Below are 16,423 nucleotides of genomic sequence, written 5' to 3'. Positions count from 1 at the left end.
TGTGAATATTTTATATTAGAACCTCACATTATCTGCTGGCAGATAGGGTAACATTGAATTTCCCATGTAACTGCCTATGTTTATCAATATTGTAATAGGTCACACTATTGACATAATTTTTTTTCTCTTTCTCTCTCCCCTCCCTTCCACCCTCCCACATCAATTTTTTCACTTCTGGCAACTTCATCCCTGCACTACCTCCCAAAAATCATTGCCTCTCAAGGAGACTAATCCTTTCCTTTCCTTTTTTATTGAGGTGGTTGCTGTCTTTAGTAAAGTAAAATGGAAATGTGAGGATTACCTGTGAGGCTAAGGCATTCTTTTGTCTTTAAGACTCGAATTGAATTTTTTTAATAGTGTCTTTTGGTCACGCGCAAAAATAAAATTTTAAAAAAAGGTCACAGGGAAATAACTGAGTGTCATCCTGATGACTTAGTTTGAGAGAGATTCTAATAAAAACATTGACCCATGTAATTGATTTTAATGGCAGCTTTGTGCCATCTTCTGTTCTCTGGAAACGCGCCAGATGCCATCAGCACAGCCTCGGGGGACCGAGGGGCATAGAGCAGCAGATGAGTGGTTTCTCTGAAGCCCAGAGTAACTCGGATAGATTAGTTTGGTTGATAAACACAGAGCACAGCAGGCTCCAAAGGCAACTGAGGGTACAACTGACCTTTTTGTTCTCTGTCAGGGTCTAAGGAAAAGTAGTGAGTGCAGCAGGAGCAGAACGACCATCATCCCCCGCTGCGTGCCCAACATGGTGTGTCTGCACAAGTACATCATCTCTGAGGAGTCTGTCTTCCTTGTGCTGCAGCATGCAGAAGGTTTGTCTCTCCTTTAAGCATATTGTTGAAAAGAATCAAAGGTTTTTAGTTTTAATCAATGGTGCACTTCATTGTCAAATGAATCTCTCATACATCCGGTTAAAATATTTTAGTGTGGCAGAGAGGTGTCAGGTAAGACACCCCACTCCGTTCCTCTGTCCCTCCCTTTTCACCTCTCATTCTGCAGTGGATCTGATTCCTGCTTCAAATGGCCTCAAATCCTTGAATTGTAGCAGTATTGAAGGCTTCCAACTGTTTATTTTCTACAGGAGAGGGAGTGCTTTGGCTGCAACAACTATCTGCATTATTTACAGTTAGCTTTCAGAGGTGAAGTCTTTGGCTGCTTTCATAAACTTTAACTAGTAAATCTTTTTAGCATCTTCTAGTTAAAATGACAAGTATTTGCACAAGAATTTAATAGCTCTGCTAAAAACCATGAACATTTTCCTGTTGATTAATATTGCTCTGATCTGGATTTTTAAGAAAATAGCTAGTGGCATCACACAGGAGTTCAAAGCAGAACCACAGAGTTGTGCCTTCAAACTATTTATAAAATTCCTGTTAAATGTACAGGGAACAGGTGGCACAAAATAATTACATTTTGATTTTTTTGTCTAACACCTGGATTTAAATATTCCCTAAATGTAATTACCCATATTTGTTTAGAATGAGTGCAGAATATAAATTTTGGGGTTGCTAATAGTTATTTTTTTAGGAAATGTTAATAACTCAGACAGAATGGATGATGTGAAGAAACTAAGCTGGCTGATAGAGAAGATAATTTTATTACATTGAATATTATTTCTTTTTCCCCCTAATAACTTAGATTTTGGCTTTTTCATGAACAATTTGTCATATGAGGCCAGCTAAAGTTAGCTTTACAACAGGAATGAATGTTTCTGCAATGTGTGACTTGGTTTTGTCATGAGCACTGATGCGGGAAGAAAAGCCTCACATTGCAGTAGTGCCTGATGGTGATCTTGGGAATTTACAGTGCTGCTCTGTACAGTGCAGCACTTTTTTTGAGGTGTGTATATAATAATAGACACAATAATTGGGAAATTCTCACCTGGGCTGCAGTCTCCATATAAGCTGTTATATTTTGTTTAGAGAAAAAGTATTTTTAAAAACCCACAACCAAAGAAGCTCCAAACCAAACAAAAAATCTCACCCACAACCCTTGTCAGATACCAGCTGCTCTTAAGACTAGCATAATTACATAATTATAATTTAAAATACATATTTCTGAAGTTTCTGAAGTCCTACAGTTTTGCTCTTCTCTTTAGGAAGAACGTTCTTCCTTGAGACAGCTGGAAAAGTGAGTGGAGTAGTAGTGGAATTTTGTGGGAGAAGCGGTCAGATGTAAGAACAAAAGTTCTAAGGAAGGCCTAATGTGAGCAGCTGACAAAGACAATCCTCTGGAAGTGTTAATTTTTTTGTGATAACAGTAAGAAAAATAGAGACATTGCATGAACAGAGCTCTTTCATTTTCATGAACGTACTGTCTGGGCTCAGAAGACACAAAAGGGAAAGGAAGAGTGATATATTCTGTTGTAAAGAGGGGTAGCTGGGGTACACAGTGACGAGTAAATTGCCTGAGAATGTATTCAATAAGTGTATTGCAGATGTAGGGCCTGATTGCAAATCCCAAACTGGGGCAATGGCCACTGCTCCTCACCCTGCTGTTACACTGATGCTGGAAAGGGATTCAGGAGAAAGGCTTTTAACTCTGCGTGAATAAAGGATAAATAAAAATAGGACTGAAGTTATGCTGCACTATTTGCAGAGTAGTCTTGCTCACCCCACTGATGATGGTCTTGATCAGATCAGTCTTATGTTAGTAGTACTCATTCTTTAAATTACAATGATAATAACACCAGGAATCCCTATAGACAAACCTATCTTAAAATGTTGTCCATCTCAGACTAGATATGAATAGAGAAGGTGCTTGTAGTTGATGTTGGGAAAGGATAAAAATTTGTGCTTCTTAAGTAATAGTCTCTTGAAATTTTATTTAATAACTTATAAATGATCTAAATATTCCTACTCCAAGTAATTCTAGTAAGCAATAAGATTGTGCCAGTCAAATTTGTAAGTGGTGCTGATTTATGATGTTAGGTATGTTAGCTACACCACTGTGAGTTTGAAGGGTAAAATACTAATTTAAATGGGTAGTGGCTCGTATTGTAGCAAATTCAGAGGTTTTGATGTTATGAATGGACAATATTTGTTTGCTAAGCTGCTCACTGTTTCCTGTTCATGGTAGATTTTAACTACATTATTAAGAGCAGCACTGTTAGGTTTTGTGTGGAATTTTGCAAGCTTGACCACTGACTCCAGAGGTAAATCATGATGGTGTAACATGCCTAGAGTTGGTGAGTGAGGTCTTGGGTTCTTTTAGAGATTTTTCTCCCCTCCACAGTGACAGGCTTCAAGGATGCATCAGAAGCACAAAAGTCCATAAAGTTATCTTCTAGCTTTTTTGGAAAGCACTTGCCAAGTTCTAGTGTGGGAGAGAGCCAATCTGATGTTAATAAGGCCTCGCTTCTTCCTGGCACTATTAACAACTGAAATTTTAGAAACAGATGCTTCAAAATAGGCTGGGGGGCTTCCATGGGACATCAAAGTTTAAGTGGCTGTTAGAAGCTGTCAAATCTCTTTAAGCATAAACAAGCTGGAGTTCCTATCAATCTGGAGAGCACTCAAGAAACTTCCTGCTGAAGAGGCTTGCTGCACGCAGCAATTGATAGACAACACCATGGCAGCGCTCTGGCTTGCAAAGCTGGGGATTTGTTGTTAGGAGAGGAGATAATGCTAGCTGTAAATATTTGACAGCAATCAGAAAATGTAGGGAAGGTGATATGCTCCTTGGCAAGTGACTTTTTCAGGAGGCTGCTTTGGAATAGTAGCTTTTGCTCAAAGTGCATTGGAGCTTTGCCTAAACTAGCAAACCTTGCAGCAGAGATTCACCAGCAGCACTGGAAATACAGGACTGCAGATGCAGGACTCTGGTGCTTGTAACTACTGTCATGTTGGAGATTAGGCAGGAGCTCAGCTTCCTGTTCGTGTGGAGCTGCAGCTCCACTGTGCCTGCCTTTGGGATGCTGTGGAATATTGCTGTGCCATGGCAGTGCCTGTGTGTCTGCTTTGCTTTTGGCCTAGGAACTGTGCAAGCCCCACTTTTTGTAGCCGTTGCATTAGCATGGTGAAGTTTACCAGTAGGCATGTCTCTGTTGCCTAGAGGAGGCAATGATTCTTTGAAAACCATGGAATTGTTCCTTTTCCAGCAAGGAAGGTTATTAATTCTCACGAGGTGCATGGTTTAGGATTGGAAGTCCTGGCCGTACACAAATCCTTATGCAGTGATGTAGAGAGTTGGGCCCAGTTTTGGAGAATAATTCAAGCATATGTCTTTCATTACTGTGTTTTTCTTCCCTATCAGGTTACAATTATTTGTAAGCCTGGGTTGTTCACTTTGACTTTGTTTGGGATTTCCTAAATACAGTGACTGCTGCATTCTGAGCTGCATTCCAGTTCTGCGAGAATTGCAGTACTTCATCCTTGGGAATAATCTCATGGGCCAAGCTAGCAAAAGCTATTGATTTATTTTGAAATATGTCTCCTTAGCCAGTCTTTCAGGATGTGAAACTGAAATGGGAAGTGTTTGATAACTGGGTAAGGAAGAATCCAACTGGTCATGAATTTTTCAGCTGGAACAAAAAACATGTTTAGGAGACAAATTTGCTGATCTGTTAGGTTTTGTTTTATTCTGTCTTATGTACTATATAGTCTCTGTATTTTCTTTTTGGTGTTCCTACATCAAGTGCTATTAAAAAAGCTGCAGAAATGTTTGAAAGAATAGAAAAGATTTCTAGTCAGCTTCATCACTTGGTCACTTTATGCTGAATTTCCTGTTGATTATTTTGAACACTAACTTTTTAGATTCTGCCTTTGGAAGCAAAGGTATAAGCTCCAGAATATTGGAAATGTGGTAAAGTATGGCACTGCTTATAAGAAATTTTTCACTGAATAACTGCAGAAGAATGTGGAACTTGATGATTTTCATGTGCTTATAAAACCAGAAAGACTGAACTAGGCTGGTTGTAGAATCAGTTCATGGTGGAAGAAAACAAACGTAATAATTAGTTATGTTAATAATAGAGTTCTGAAATTGCATTAAACACTAATAAACTTTAGCTTAATACTGTAGCTTTTATAGTATTTAGTCTGTTGGACTGTCTGACAGTGACTGAAGCTTACTTGTTTGGATTGATTTCTGTAATTTTAGTTTTTATAGATTCCTGATACTATATTAGCATGGTTTGCTAATGGGTTTTCTTGATCTTACACAACACATGGGGAGAGGGGGAAAGATTATTAGTATGTCATTCATAAAGGCATAATTACATACGCAGATACAAATATCACTTTTGTTTGACCCTGGATTGAATGTTTTCAAAAAGGAATGAAATTGTTGTTTTTCACTATAGAACACAATTATTGCATGGCATTTATTTACGTATTTCCACTTGACCAGGAGGCCAGTCTTGAAATATTTGTATTTTAGCATATTTGGACATAATTTTTGTTTTGTTTTGTTTACTTGTGTTTAACTCTTAAGTTGAAGTTGCAGTAAGTAGTCATTTCCAGTGTGGTTTTTAAATACAAGTCATGAATAATGAACAACTTCTTTTTGAAAACCTAAGATAATAGATTTGCAAAAACAAATGAATTGTTGCAGTTCTCCCTGTTTTCACAAGTGGACAGTGGTGAATTCTTGAGCACTGTAAAAATAAAGAGATTTCTTTTTTGTCTTTTGCAACTTCTGTGTTTACTGAACCTCTCAAATCTGCCAGTGATTTTTCCGTGGATTTTTGAAGTATTGATCCCAATATGTCTCTTTTTCCTTCCTTAATCTTTCTTGGGTCTCCTTTAAGCTGCAGTAATCCAAGTAGAAGCCCAAATCTAGTGGAGGCTGCATGAAATCTTGCATGAAGTGAGGCAGAGGGAGCAGGAGTTGTCCTAAGAGCAGCTGAACTTGTCAATAGGTGAAAAACTTCAGTTGTGCAAGGATAATTCTTGCATTCTTCCTATTGTAGGCAGCCCAGCCCCTTCTTATCTTATTTTGTATCCCCTACCAGTATAGGGGTACAAAACATTCGGGTCAGTGAGAGCCATTCAGGTGTCACATGTAAAAACCCACCTGGTGTCCAATAATGACACAGGAAAAAGATGTGACAAAAGAGCACAGGAAGAAGGTTTTGAGCTTTGTCTCCCTGGGTCAAAGCTCAAGGCAGGCCTCTGTTAGAAAGACCTTTTCTTACAACTTCCTTCAGAGGAAGCACTGATGGTGCTCATAGTTGCATTAAAGCCATACCTGGAGGCTGAGGTGGTGTTGTGCCAGGCACTTCCCAAAGCTCCAAAAATCTTCTGTGAGTCTTCATGGGTCATGGTCTGTGAACACGCTTTGACACCTGAGGGTTGTGTTTTCAGAATAAATTTGTGACTAAACACTAGTAATATGTAGATGAAAATATTTAGCTTGTACTAATTAATCATTAATGCAGGTGGGATGGGGAGACTATATAATTTTTTTATTAAATAGTGTGTTTTATTAAATGCAATAGATGGTTCTCAAATTAGATTTTATTGTTTGGTATGAAATGGACATGAATCATTCCATGCCTAGTTAATAAACTGGGCAAATTTATTTTATTAAAAAATAAATTATAATAAAAATAATTATTTTATTAAATTGGGTAAAGTACTTGAAGTAATTTAATTGAAATTTTAAAGGAAATTAATTCTTATGGATAAAAGTGTGAAAAGAGGATAAACTCTCACATATGTAAAAATTATGTATTTTTTCACTCTCTTTCTCATTCACTTTTCTGGTTTTTTAATCTCCCTGCCATTTTATAGCAAAAATATGAATAAATGTAGAAGTATAACATTAGAAAAGAACTGCTGGTGATTATGGGATGGACAACTCTTATTTTCACCAAATCAGCTGCAGTAATCGTGAAGTGCTGTGCAAGCTGCAGGGCTCCGAAGGCAGGCTGCCTTTGCGCTGCTGTGTGACCTGTTGTGTTTAAAGCAAGTGGCCTCACCTGAAGAGCCTGCAGGGGCTCCCTGCTTCTCACAGGGCTGAAATCCTCCTGTGAGGCAGCTCTGGCAGGGCCAGGGCCCTCTGTGTCACCAGCACAGGGCCTGGGGTCACTTGTGCCCAGGCAGGCTCGGAGTCAGTCCCTGCCCTTCAGCTCTCCTCGGAGGGACCCAGGGGCTGTGCCTCGCTGCTGTGGCAGGGCACAATTTGAGTGCATATTTTAAATGCACCTCTGGGTAAGAATTTAAAGTGCTTATGTTTGCAGTGGTCAGTATAGCAGTTCTTGCTCCTTTCTCTGTGAGCATTGCTCCCCTTTGCTCCTGTTGCTTTACCTGGCATCCTTTCTCACTGCATTCTAGAAGGTGGCAAGGGTCATCCTGACCTGGTGCTAGCTCTGTTTGTACTTAGGGCAGAAACCAGGGTGATTAACAGACCTAAATTTTCATTTTTACCATTGGACTCAAGCTGTTAGAATTCCCTTTTAGTGTTTTTAATATACTTACTTTCACCACAACCAGTAAGATATTTTTTTCCCCTTGAAAAACAAGTCTTGTCTTAGCCAGGGGGATGGAGGGCAGGAAAACTTCACATTATATTATTCAAATTAATTTTTTAAAGTGTCAAGGTTTTTCTGTCTTTGATAAGTTTTATTTGAAATACCTGGGAGTATAGAAAATCTGTTCCTAGGCAATGATAAATAGTTTCTTCTTTTATTGTACTTTTTAAAGGAATTTTGCCTGATAAAGAGTGTTAAAAAACCCCAAACTATTAAAGCATGTATTTTGGAAAAATATAAAATTCTATTTTATCCAAATAAGTAACAAAAACCCAACAAAAAACCCACCAACTTTGCAGATGCCCTGTCGGATGGATACTTATCTTTTCTTTTACAAAGATTTTGTTCAAACTCCTGCATTTTCCAGAATTTCTGTACAGTCTTTGAAGTTGAAATGTCTTGACATGGCATTTCTCCCTAAGTTATCAAAGGAGACTTGTTAGCTTTAAGCCAAATTCTTTGGCACATACAAGAGGTAAGGTAACTTCCTGATTTATTTTGCTAAAATTACGTTTGTGATTTTAGCAAATCACAAGCTCAAGTCTGTGAGCTTTTTTAATATGTGCAGCATTTGGAAACATGAAGAGTCCTGGTTTGTATTTTTTAAATGTAACTTATTTTTGGAGATCCCACTTTCTTAGATGCTGTGAAGGAGCTGTTTGCCTGTGTAACTTAAAGTATTGATAAATCCTTGTGTGGTGCAGCAAAGCATAAAAACCTTTTTTTGAATTCTAAAGTAAATAGAAGAAGTATATCAATATTTAACTAAAATCCCCAACTTCTTCAAAGACAGACATGGACCCTTAAAATATCCAGCTACTATGGTAATTTCCCTTATTGAACTTGCTGTTTAGTTTTCAGTCCATTTTCACTAATGCTGCTGATGAGTTTAGAGCTGTGGTACAGAATTATTCAGGGTAGATAGAGGTGGTGATGAGCACTAAACAATTTGATCTTCCTTTGTTTTTCCTTCTTTTGAGGCAGCAGGTGGAGAGTAGTGACTACTTTGCAACTTGAGACATGCTCTGTAATGAGACTTTACTGAAGTTTAGAAATAAAAAAGCAGCAGTTTAATCTCAGATGCAGCTCTTTAAATATTTATGTAATAATACAAATCTACACGAAAAGCAAGTTGTGGTCCCTGTAATTTTTCCTGCTAGGGTAGCGGATCCAAATAACTCCGTGGACATAAGGGTATAGTGACAGTGAGGATATTTTCCTGTTTCATAAAAAAAAATTCTATTTTGAGTGAAATTAAGAGGTCCCCTCCTTTTTTCTTTTTTTTTCAGGAGGGAAACTGTGGTCTTATGTCAGTAAGTTCCTAAACAGAAGTCCTGAAGAGAGCTTTGAAATTCCTGAATCCAGAACATCCAGTTCAACTAAAATTTACCTGGAGCAACCAACACCAACTCCTAAAGAAACTGGTAGCAGCACCGATTCCAGAGAAAGCTATGGGGAGAGCATGCTGAAGGTGGTCCCACTGAGGAGCAGCCTGACACCAAGCTCTCAGGATGACAGCAGTATCCAGGAAGATGGTCAGGAGAGTTCCAAGTGGATGGACTCAGCATCCAGCTCAGAAGAAGAGTGCACCACTAGTTATTTAACGTTGTGCAATGAATACGGGCAGGAAAAAATTGACTCTGGCTCCCTAAGTGAGGAACCAGTGGCTAAAGCAGAGAGTGAAGGGCTGCACACCAAAGAGAGGAGTTCCTTGCAGAGGTGCAGTGTTGTTGGCAGTGACAGCTTCACCTCCCAGATTGCACCTCAGGAACGAAAGCTGTTCATCGACGATGCTGAGTCAGAAATAGCCAGCCCTACTAGGATACTGGACTCGTTAACTAGATCCAAGAACAGCCCCATGGAGCTCTTCAGGATAGACAGCAAAGATAGCACTAGTGAGCTCCTGGGGCTTGAGTTTGGAGAAAAGTTGTATAATCTGAAATCAGAGCCTTTAAAGCCATTGTTTTCTGTCCCGGATCATGACAGAAGCTTGGATGCCCTGGAGAGCAAGATGGGAGTGAAAGCTCATGACACTGTGAGCAGGGGTTCAAATGACTCTGTGCCAGTCATCTCCTTTAAGGATGCTGCTTTTGATGATGTGAATAGCATTGATGAAGGAAGGCCTGATCTCCTAATAAACTTACCAGGCATGTCTGATGAAATGGAGGAGCCAGCTGTGTCAAAGCCCACAAAGTTTACAAAATCTGATAGGGACATGTCAGAAGTAAAGTTGTTAGAAACACCTGATGTCTTGCAATTAAATAATTCTACAGAGCCATGCAAAACATTTGATCAAGAGCCAAATCATGTGGCACCAGAAGTGGGCGATCCTGCCCACAAGGAAGCAAATGAGCAAAGTGGTGTCACTCAGGGAGCTCTTGGGACCCTCTTTTCATCTGACCAAGAGGTAGGTGCTTCAGAAGATGGGGCTCTGTTCCAAGAGCTTGGGGCCTGCTCCTTAAGCATGGCAAGCAAAGAAGAAAGTTCATGTGTTTCCAGCCCGCTCTCAGGTGCTCCAGAGGTTAGCTTGGACACAGACGTGCTAAGGAATGAAGGAGTGTCGCTGTTTTCCAATGAAACTGAAGACAGCAGGAAAGAGGAGGCAGACTCAGCTATATCACCAGCAGCTGAAAGTAAAAAGACTGCACCAAAGAAGGAAGACAAAACAGCAGGAGCAGGGCAGAAGGAAATACATCAAATTTTTCAGGACCTCGATGAAAGATTAGCGCTAACCTCCAGGTTTAATATCCCAGAGGATTGCATTCAAAGATGGGCAGCTGAAATGGTGGTAGCCCTTGATGCTTTACATAGAGAAGGAATTGTGTGCCGCGATTTGAACCCAAACAACATCTTATTGAATGATAGAGGTCAGGAACTTTTGCAAATGCATTTCTTTTTATTCGCTGTTGCTTCCAATTAACTGAGTAGGCGTTTTATCTTGTAATTAGTATCTTCATTTCCTGTCTAGAGCTTCATTATCAGTGCAGCAAATTCACCCCCAGTAATAGCTTCTAGTACTTAATGATGCCATTATTCTTAATGATACTGTTTTTAGCTACAAAAGGAGTAATTACAGTTCACTTCTGCAGAAAATGGAAGGGAAAAATGTTTTGATTTCTCCTGTCGTTTTGTTTTTAGGACACATTCAGCTAACGTATTTTAGCAGGTGGAGGGAGGTTGAAGATTCCTGTGACAACGATGCCATAGAGAGAATGTACTGTGCCCCAGGTTAGAGCAATCACCTACAATGTTTCACTTGGAAAGTAGATTAGCAGCTTTCATTTTCTCATGTTGTCTCTGTAGCATACAGTTTGAGATCATGCAATATCTGAGTTTTCTTTGCTTCTTTTCCTTAATGTCTTAAAAAGCTACAGGGCTCATAACTGCTTTATTGTTGAACTGTGGTGGTGTTTGTTATGTCATTTCCATAACATGTAATTGTACTGAATGTCTTGTTTAAGCAAGTTAGAAATGTTCTGTTTTCTTCCAGTTATTTCCTGTGTGTAAGTACATCTTGGTAAATGAAAAGAGCAAATTAGGCTGAAAAAGTTGCACTAAGACCCTTAAAAATATAAAAATTTATACATGCAAAGGACATGGGGGTTGTTAGAGGTGGGGGGAGAACACCACAGAGGTTTGAAAAATACAACCCTAATAGGCTCAGAGATGCCTCTGACATTTTTGATGAGCTACAGTGGGCTTTGAAATAGTTTAGAGAGCTCTTTCCTTAGAACCGCTTTCATCAATCATGAGGGTGATAAAATCAATATCTCTTGGGATCTTACAGAAGGATGGCACTTGAAACTGAGATCTCCCTCTTTTCCTTTTTCCAGTTTATTTTCTGCAAATATAGTGGGCTGTGATTTGGCTGTCGCTACCAAAAATCAGGTGTTTCATGTACAGCTTCATAGTTTAAAAATTTCATCGTTAACTTATAAAAACTATGCTAAGAGTTGAAATTACTACATTTTCATTCCAACCTTGAAATGCCAACATAACTTTCTGCAGAGTGCATGGTCTGGCCAGGCATTGCAACTTGGCACGCAGGTAGTCCTCAAGCTCAGGGTCTGCAAATGTGCTTAGGAAAATTTAAAATAAGAGTTACCAGCCATGGAAGTTCTGAATTTAGTTTGGCATCAGGTGTTTCTTCTGTGTTTTTGTTCTTCAAGTGAAATGCAGCAAGGAACTGCCTCTGCGAATAAAGGTGTTAGGGTCTCAACAAACTTTGAATGTCAGCTTCTTGAGATAAATGAAAAATAAAATCTTTTCTATGCAAGTCAAAAGGGCAGGTATCACAGAAAATAATTCTTTTCATCTATCAAAGTAAATCCAACACCTTCGTTCTACCCTCAGGGCACTTTTATTCAAGAACAAGATAATTGGGGAATCCCAGCAATTACTGTGTTTGTTAAATAGATGGCTGTCCTGGTTGCCAACATGTGTGACAACCTGTTAAGAGAGGTGTTTTCCTGCCTCCTTAACACAGCCTCGAACAGAGCGCTCCCCAGTCGAGCTCTAGCAAAGATGGAAGTGCAGCCTTTCCCACCCTGTCATCATTAATGAGCTGTGAAAGTCAAAGCTTAATTTTTCTGTACCTTAATGAGGATCCAAAGAGAGGTGCTTTTTGCCCCCTAAGCCCCAACCAGCCAACTCCTACAGTAATTAAGTGTTTAGGGAGCAGTTGAAATAATATTTAGAAGTCCCCGAATACAAGAATTAAGTTTTGCACACCGTCATTATTTCCACCTCACAGCACAGGTGTGGTACCCATCCAGGCTTTTTTTTGCTGAAGTTGCCCTCCCCTCTCTGCCCTCTCTGCCCTACCCAGGCTGCATTTTCTTTGTGTGGCTGCAAGGTGAGGATTTGCAAATGCAAGTATTAGGTGTATTCAAGGTGGATGAATTGGTACTGCTCCGTGATTCCTACCTTTCAGATTTCTTGATCTTAATGTTACCTCTGTGAAGCATGCTTGTACTTTAGCGTAGCTGTTGTATGTTAATTTTTAGTAGGAGAGTAATACTTGGTATAATTTAGCAGCACAAAATATATTTTGGATTCAAGTGTCATTCTTTTATGAGGAATGATTCAGTAATGGTGTATAAGCTGTGTCCACATCAGCTTTCTTAGGGCTACTGCTGCTGGTAAATGTTGTTTTAGAACTTTTGACCAGTGTTAAAAGCAATAATCACATTAGTAAGCTTTCTCTAGGTTCCAATATTACAGGGGCAAAAAAACTTAATTTGGATGATAATTTTTTTTTCATTTTGAGGAGTGTACCATGTCCCAGAACCCTTTTATCATGAAAGCATTGCTTCTCAAGCTGCTTCTTTGAATAAGGATTTTGAAATTATATTTGTCCTTCAGTTCAGTACACTAGGAACAAGTTTTGAGGTTTTAAAATTAATTTTTAAGTTTCTTGTTAATATAATATAAAGTATTTCTCACAACTTGGTTTTGCTTTTTTTTTTCTGAGGGAAATGCTATATTTTTGTAGAGGTGAAAAATTATCTTCACAAAATTTTATCAGGTCTTATGATTTCTTACTGTAATAAAACACAGTGTCTAAAATAAGTGACTCAAAGTGAGTCTTTATCTCATTTTGAATTTTCCTGGTGTTTTCAGGAGTATGTGCTGTCTCTGGATAGTGAGCCTTTCTTCTTCTTTTCTCTTCTGCTGAAGGATGCAGTGAAACTTGGCTTGTAAAAATTTTGTGTTTGGCTTGCTGTGTGCTTTTAACAGAGTTTGAGACAGAATAGGTTTGGATATGATAACTTGTATTCTACCTGACTTCAACAATTTAGTGCCCACTTTCAACATATGCAAGAAAGGGAAGGTGTCTATCAATAAACATTGCTTTTTAGGGTCTGCTGTTGGAGACTGAGAACAGATGAGTTTAGGGCTGCATTTTTTTTTCTGCATTGATTTTTGAGGAGCAAATTTTGGAGGCAGAAAAAGGGGAGGATGAATGTGAAATTTAAACACATTGCAGGATATCTTCTGTTTAAAACAGGTAGGAAATTTTATTGCGGAGTTACACGAAAATTTTAAACGCATTTGAAACAGTTGCGACTTTTCAGTTGTTGAGGTTTCAGATGTTGCTTTTCTATAGTGTAAGTTATAAAGTGATTTGCAGTGAAGTGCATGAAGATATATTTAAATCTTAAGCTGTTTTATTTGTTGAAGAAAAACATGAAGTCTAAATTCTACAATTTATATATTGTAAACTAATTGCTGGATGGGCTGGGGATAGTAATATATTAGTGTGGAAGCTTTGCAGGGCCAAGGGAGAATAGAGGTCCACCTGTGCGAAACTTGCTTGTGGGATGTAGGATTTTGTCTTTAGGGCTTTCTGTGCACCAGAGTGTAACCTTGCATTGAGGTAAAGCAAGGCAGAGTGGGTACAGCAGCAGTGATCAGATCCCTGCCCTGGTGAAGCGCAGGGATTTGTTCAGCTCCTGTTGTCCTAGGAGAGGTGGAGAAGCAAAAAGACATTATGCAGTGCCTATATAAAATAACAACTGCAATGCCTATAAATGCAGAAGTGTCAAAAAGACAAGGAAAGGGAGCAGTCTGAAAAGCTGCATCGCGCTCCCTGTGAGCAGTATAATTCGTTCTGTGTGAAATAGCAATGGTCGTTTTGCATCGTGCATGAGTTCGAGCAGGGCTGCATGTGTTGCAGGAGTGGCACTTCCCCGCTGCCGACGGGAGGTGGCATTGTACCATTAATGGATGGTGCTGTTGCACTGGCTGCCCCTCATTTGCTTAACTTCTCCTAAGAACTGGAGACAGAAGATGCCGCTCATTTGTAATTATTTGCATATCAAGAATTGTGCTCGTAAGCTCGTGGTGTGTTACGGTGCTGCTGGATCTGTTGGTGTGGCTGGGTTACTCTTTACTGCTGTACAGTTCTGCTCAATTAAAAAAAACAAACCAAAAGTTCCTGAACCAGCTCTGGCACCAACAAAGCTGTCTGCAGATGCTTTAAAGTAGTGTCTGTGCTATATTTTGATTAATGCCTAAACTAAATCTTCGCTGTTCACCTATGATAAGTCAAATGTTGTTTCTCTAATTCACAAGGGAAACGTTGGATTATAAATCATACCGTATAAACTCAACGCCACTTCTAGTAAAACTGCGGGAGGTTTGGCTAAGAATGACCTATTTGCTTTTAAAGAAGAAATTAGCGCTTGTAACTGAGAATTTGTGCTGTGTTAATATGGCTAAGGTGACTATAGTGAGGTTTATGTGTTTTGTTTCCTTTAACTTTCCCTCTCTTCATAGTAATTTTGTTTTCTGAACATTTTAAAGTGTGCTGAGCAGCTGATGTCTGAATACAAAGTTATTAGCAGATCAGATGAGAATGATTCACTTCTGTTTAAACAGCCCTTTGCTCTCCATGCCCCCTGAGAACTCTTATCACATATTTGTCCAAAAAATCCCCACGAAAACTAACAAAAAATCCCTTGCTTTATCCACCTGCCTGGTGGCTGATAGTATCAGCAATGTATCTCTTTATCTCTTGGTTAATGTGCCTTGGTATTCTGAAGGGGGGAAAATTCCAGTAACAGATTCAATTTACATGGACAGAAACTTGAGCAAATGCCAGCCTAGCAGGGGGGCCATTATTCTGCTCTATAAATAAGTTTAAAAAAGAAACACACACACACACACACAAACCTGTGAATCAACATGTTTTGGTCTAATTGAGAGAAAAGCAAGATAGATGAATTTTGAAATGCAAATTATCACCTTCTGTTATTTTAAGTATTGGTTTTGCCAACATTGTGATCTTAAATATAAAGAGTTGTTAACTTTTAAATACAGTAATAATTGTATTCCATTGTTGACAGTCACAATTCAAAAAACAAAATTGGTAACTTTTTTTGTAAAAAGCCATTCTCAGTATGAGAATACCTGTGAGAAAGACAGAATTGTCTACAGCCGTTGCCTAGTCAAGGCTGTCTTCGGGTAAAGCAGATTTAAGTTGAGGATTTTCTCATGAAGAGAATTAAGGTACTTTTTCAGTCTAACCTGTGAAGTGTCATGTTGTAGAAGCAGCTTGCTGGTCTGACATCTTGTGTAAATATGATGTGTGAATGAGATGTTTTATTTACACTCCCCGAGTTCTTGTTCCAGCAGCGGGGATGCTTTCTGTTGCATCCCTGTAGTGTTTTTGGAGGACGAGGTTTCAGAACTGGGCTGCCTTTAGAATCTTTTTTCTTTCTTGTTTAAACAAGTTTTCACCAGACTGTGTTTACTAAAAACTGGAGATTTGCTACTTGAGATCCTACAGCCAAAGGGAGCTTAGCTTCCTAGAAAATGTAAGTAGGAAACTGGCCATCAGTAATGCATCGTATTATTCTGAGGCTTTCATAAACTGTGTGCTATAATCAAGTCTTATTTACACAAAGTAGCATTCACAGAAGCCTACAAATAAATATATGGTAAATTTGGTTTTATGTAACCTGCTGTTACTTGTGCACAGTGCAAAACCTAAGCAAAAAGAAGGCATTGTGTGTAAAGAATTTTGTTCCAAAAAAAAAAGACAAAAATGTTTCAACGTGCAACCTGATTTTTGTACTCCCAAATAAAGATATCACTTTTGCTCTTAAACAATTGAAAATACAGATGCAAAGTGCAGCTGGTCACCTAAAATAGATGGCATGAAAATAAAAATTGCTAGTTGATATCATTAGCCTGCATGCTATAATTTTTATTTACTGAATAAGGAAAAAGATTATTTGCCTCTGTTTACCAAATAGGCATTTGATGCAGAAAAACTGCATATTATTTGTGTATGTGTTTTTCAGTAGGAGTTTGCAGGCACTCATTAAATTTGCTATTCTGTATTATAGTAATTTAATTTGAGTAGATTGTTTAAGAAGCAAAATAACTGTGGTGGATTAAAGTGCCATTGACCCTGAGATGTGTCGAGGG

General features: G+C 38.8%; 1 protein-coding gene across 3 annotated transcripts in view; it reads left to right on the top strand.

Moving 5' to 3' along the window:
• Window positions 1-16,423, top strand: part of RPS6KC1 (ribosomal protein S6 kinase C1) — an 84,647-nt gene that overhangs the window by 55,947 nt on the left and 12,277 nt on the right. For all 3 annotated transcript variants that reach the window (XM_071426259.1, XM_071426251.1, XM_071426269.1), the window contains 3 exons: window positions 692-824; window positions 8,776-10,353; window positions 10,625-10,714. In XM_071426259.1, the coding sequence (XP_071282360.1) occupies window positions 692-824; window positions 8,776-10,353; window positions 10,625-10,714 (1,801 nt within the window). The remainder of the gene's footprint in view (window positions 1-691; window positions 825-8,775; window positions 10,354-10,624; window positions 10,715-16,423) is intronic.

The sequence above is a fragment of the Agelaius tricolor genome, unplaced genomic scaffold, assembly GCF_023055355.1.
Source record: "Agelaius tricolor isolate 1412-34295 unplaced genomic scaffold, bAgeTri1.0.p SCAF_1, whole genome shotgun sequence".
Lineage (NCBI taxonomy): Eukaryota > Metazoa > Chordata > Aves > Passeriformes > Icteridae > Agelaius > Agelaius tricolor.
The sequence above is the reverse complement of the archived record's forward strand: the minus strand, read 5'-3'. Positions and strand labels throughout refer to the sequence as shown.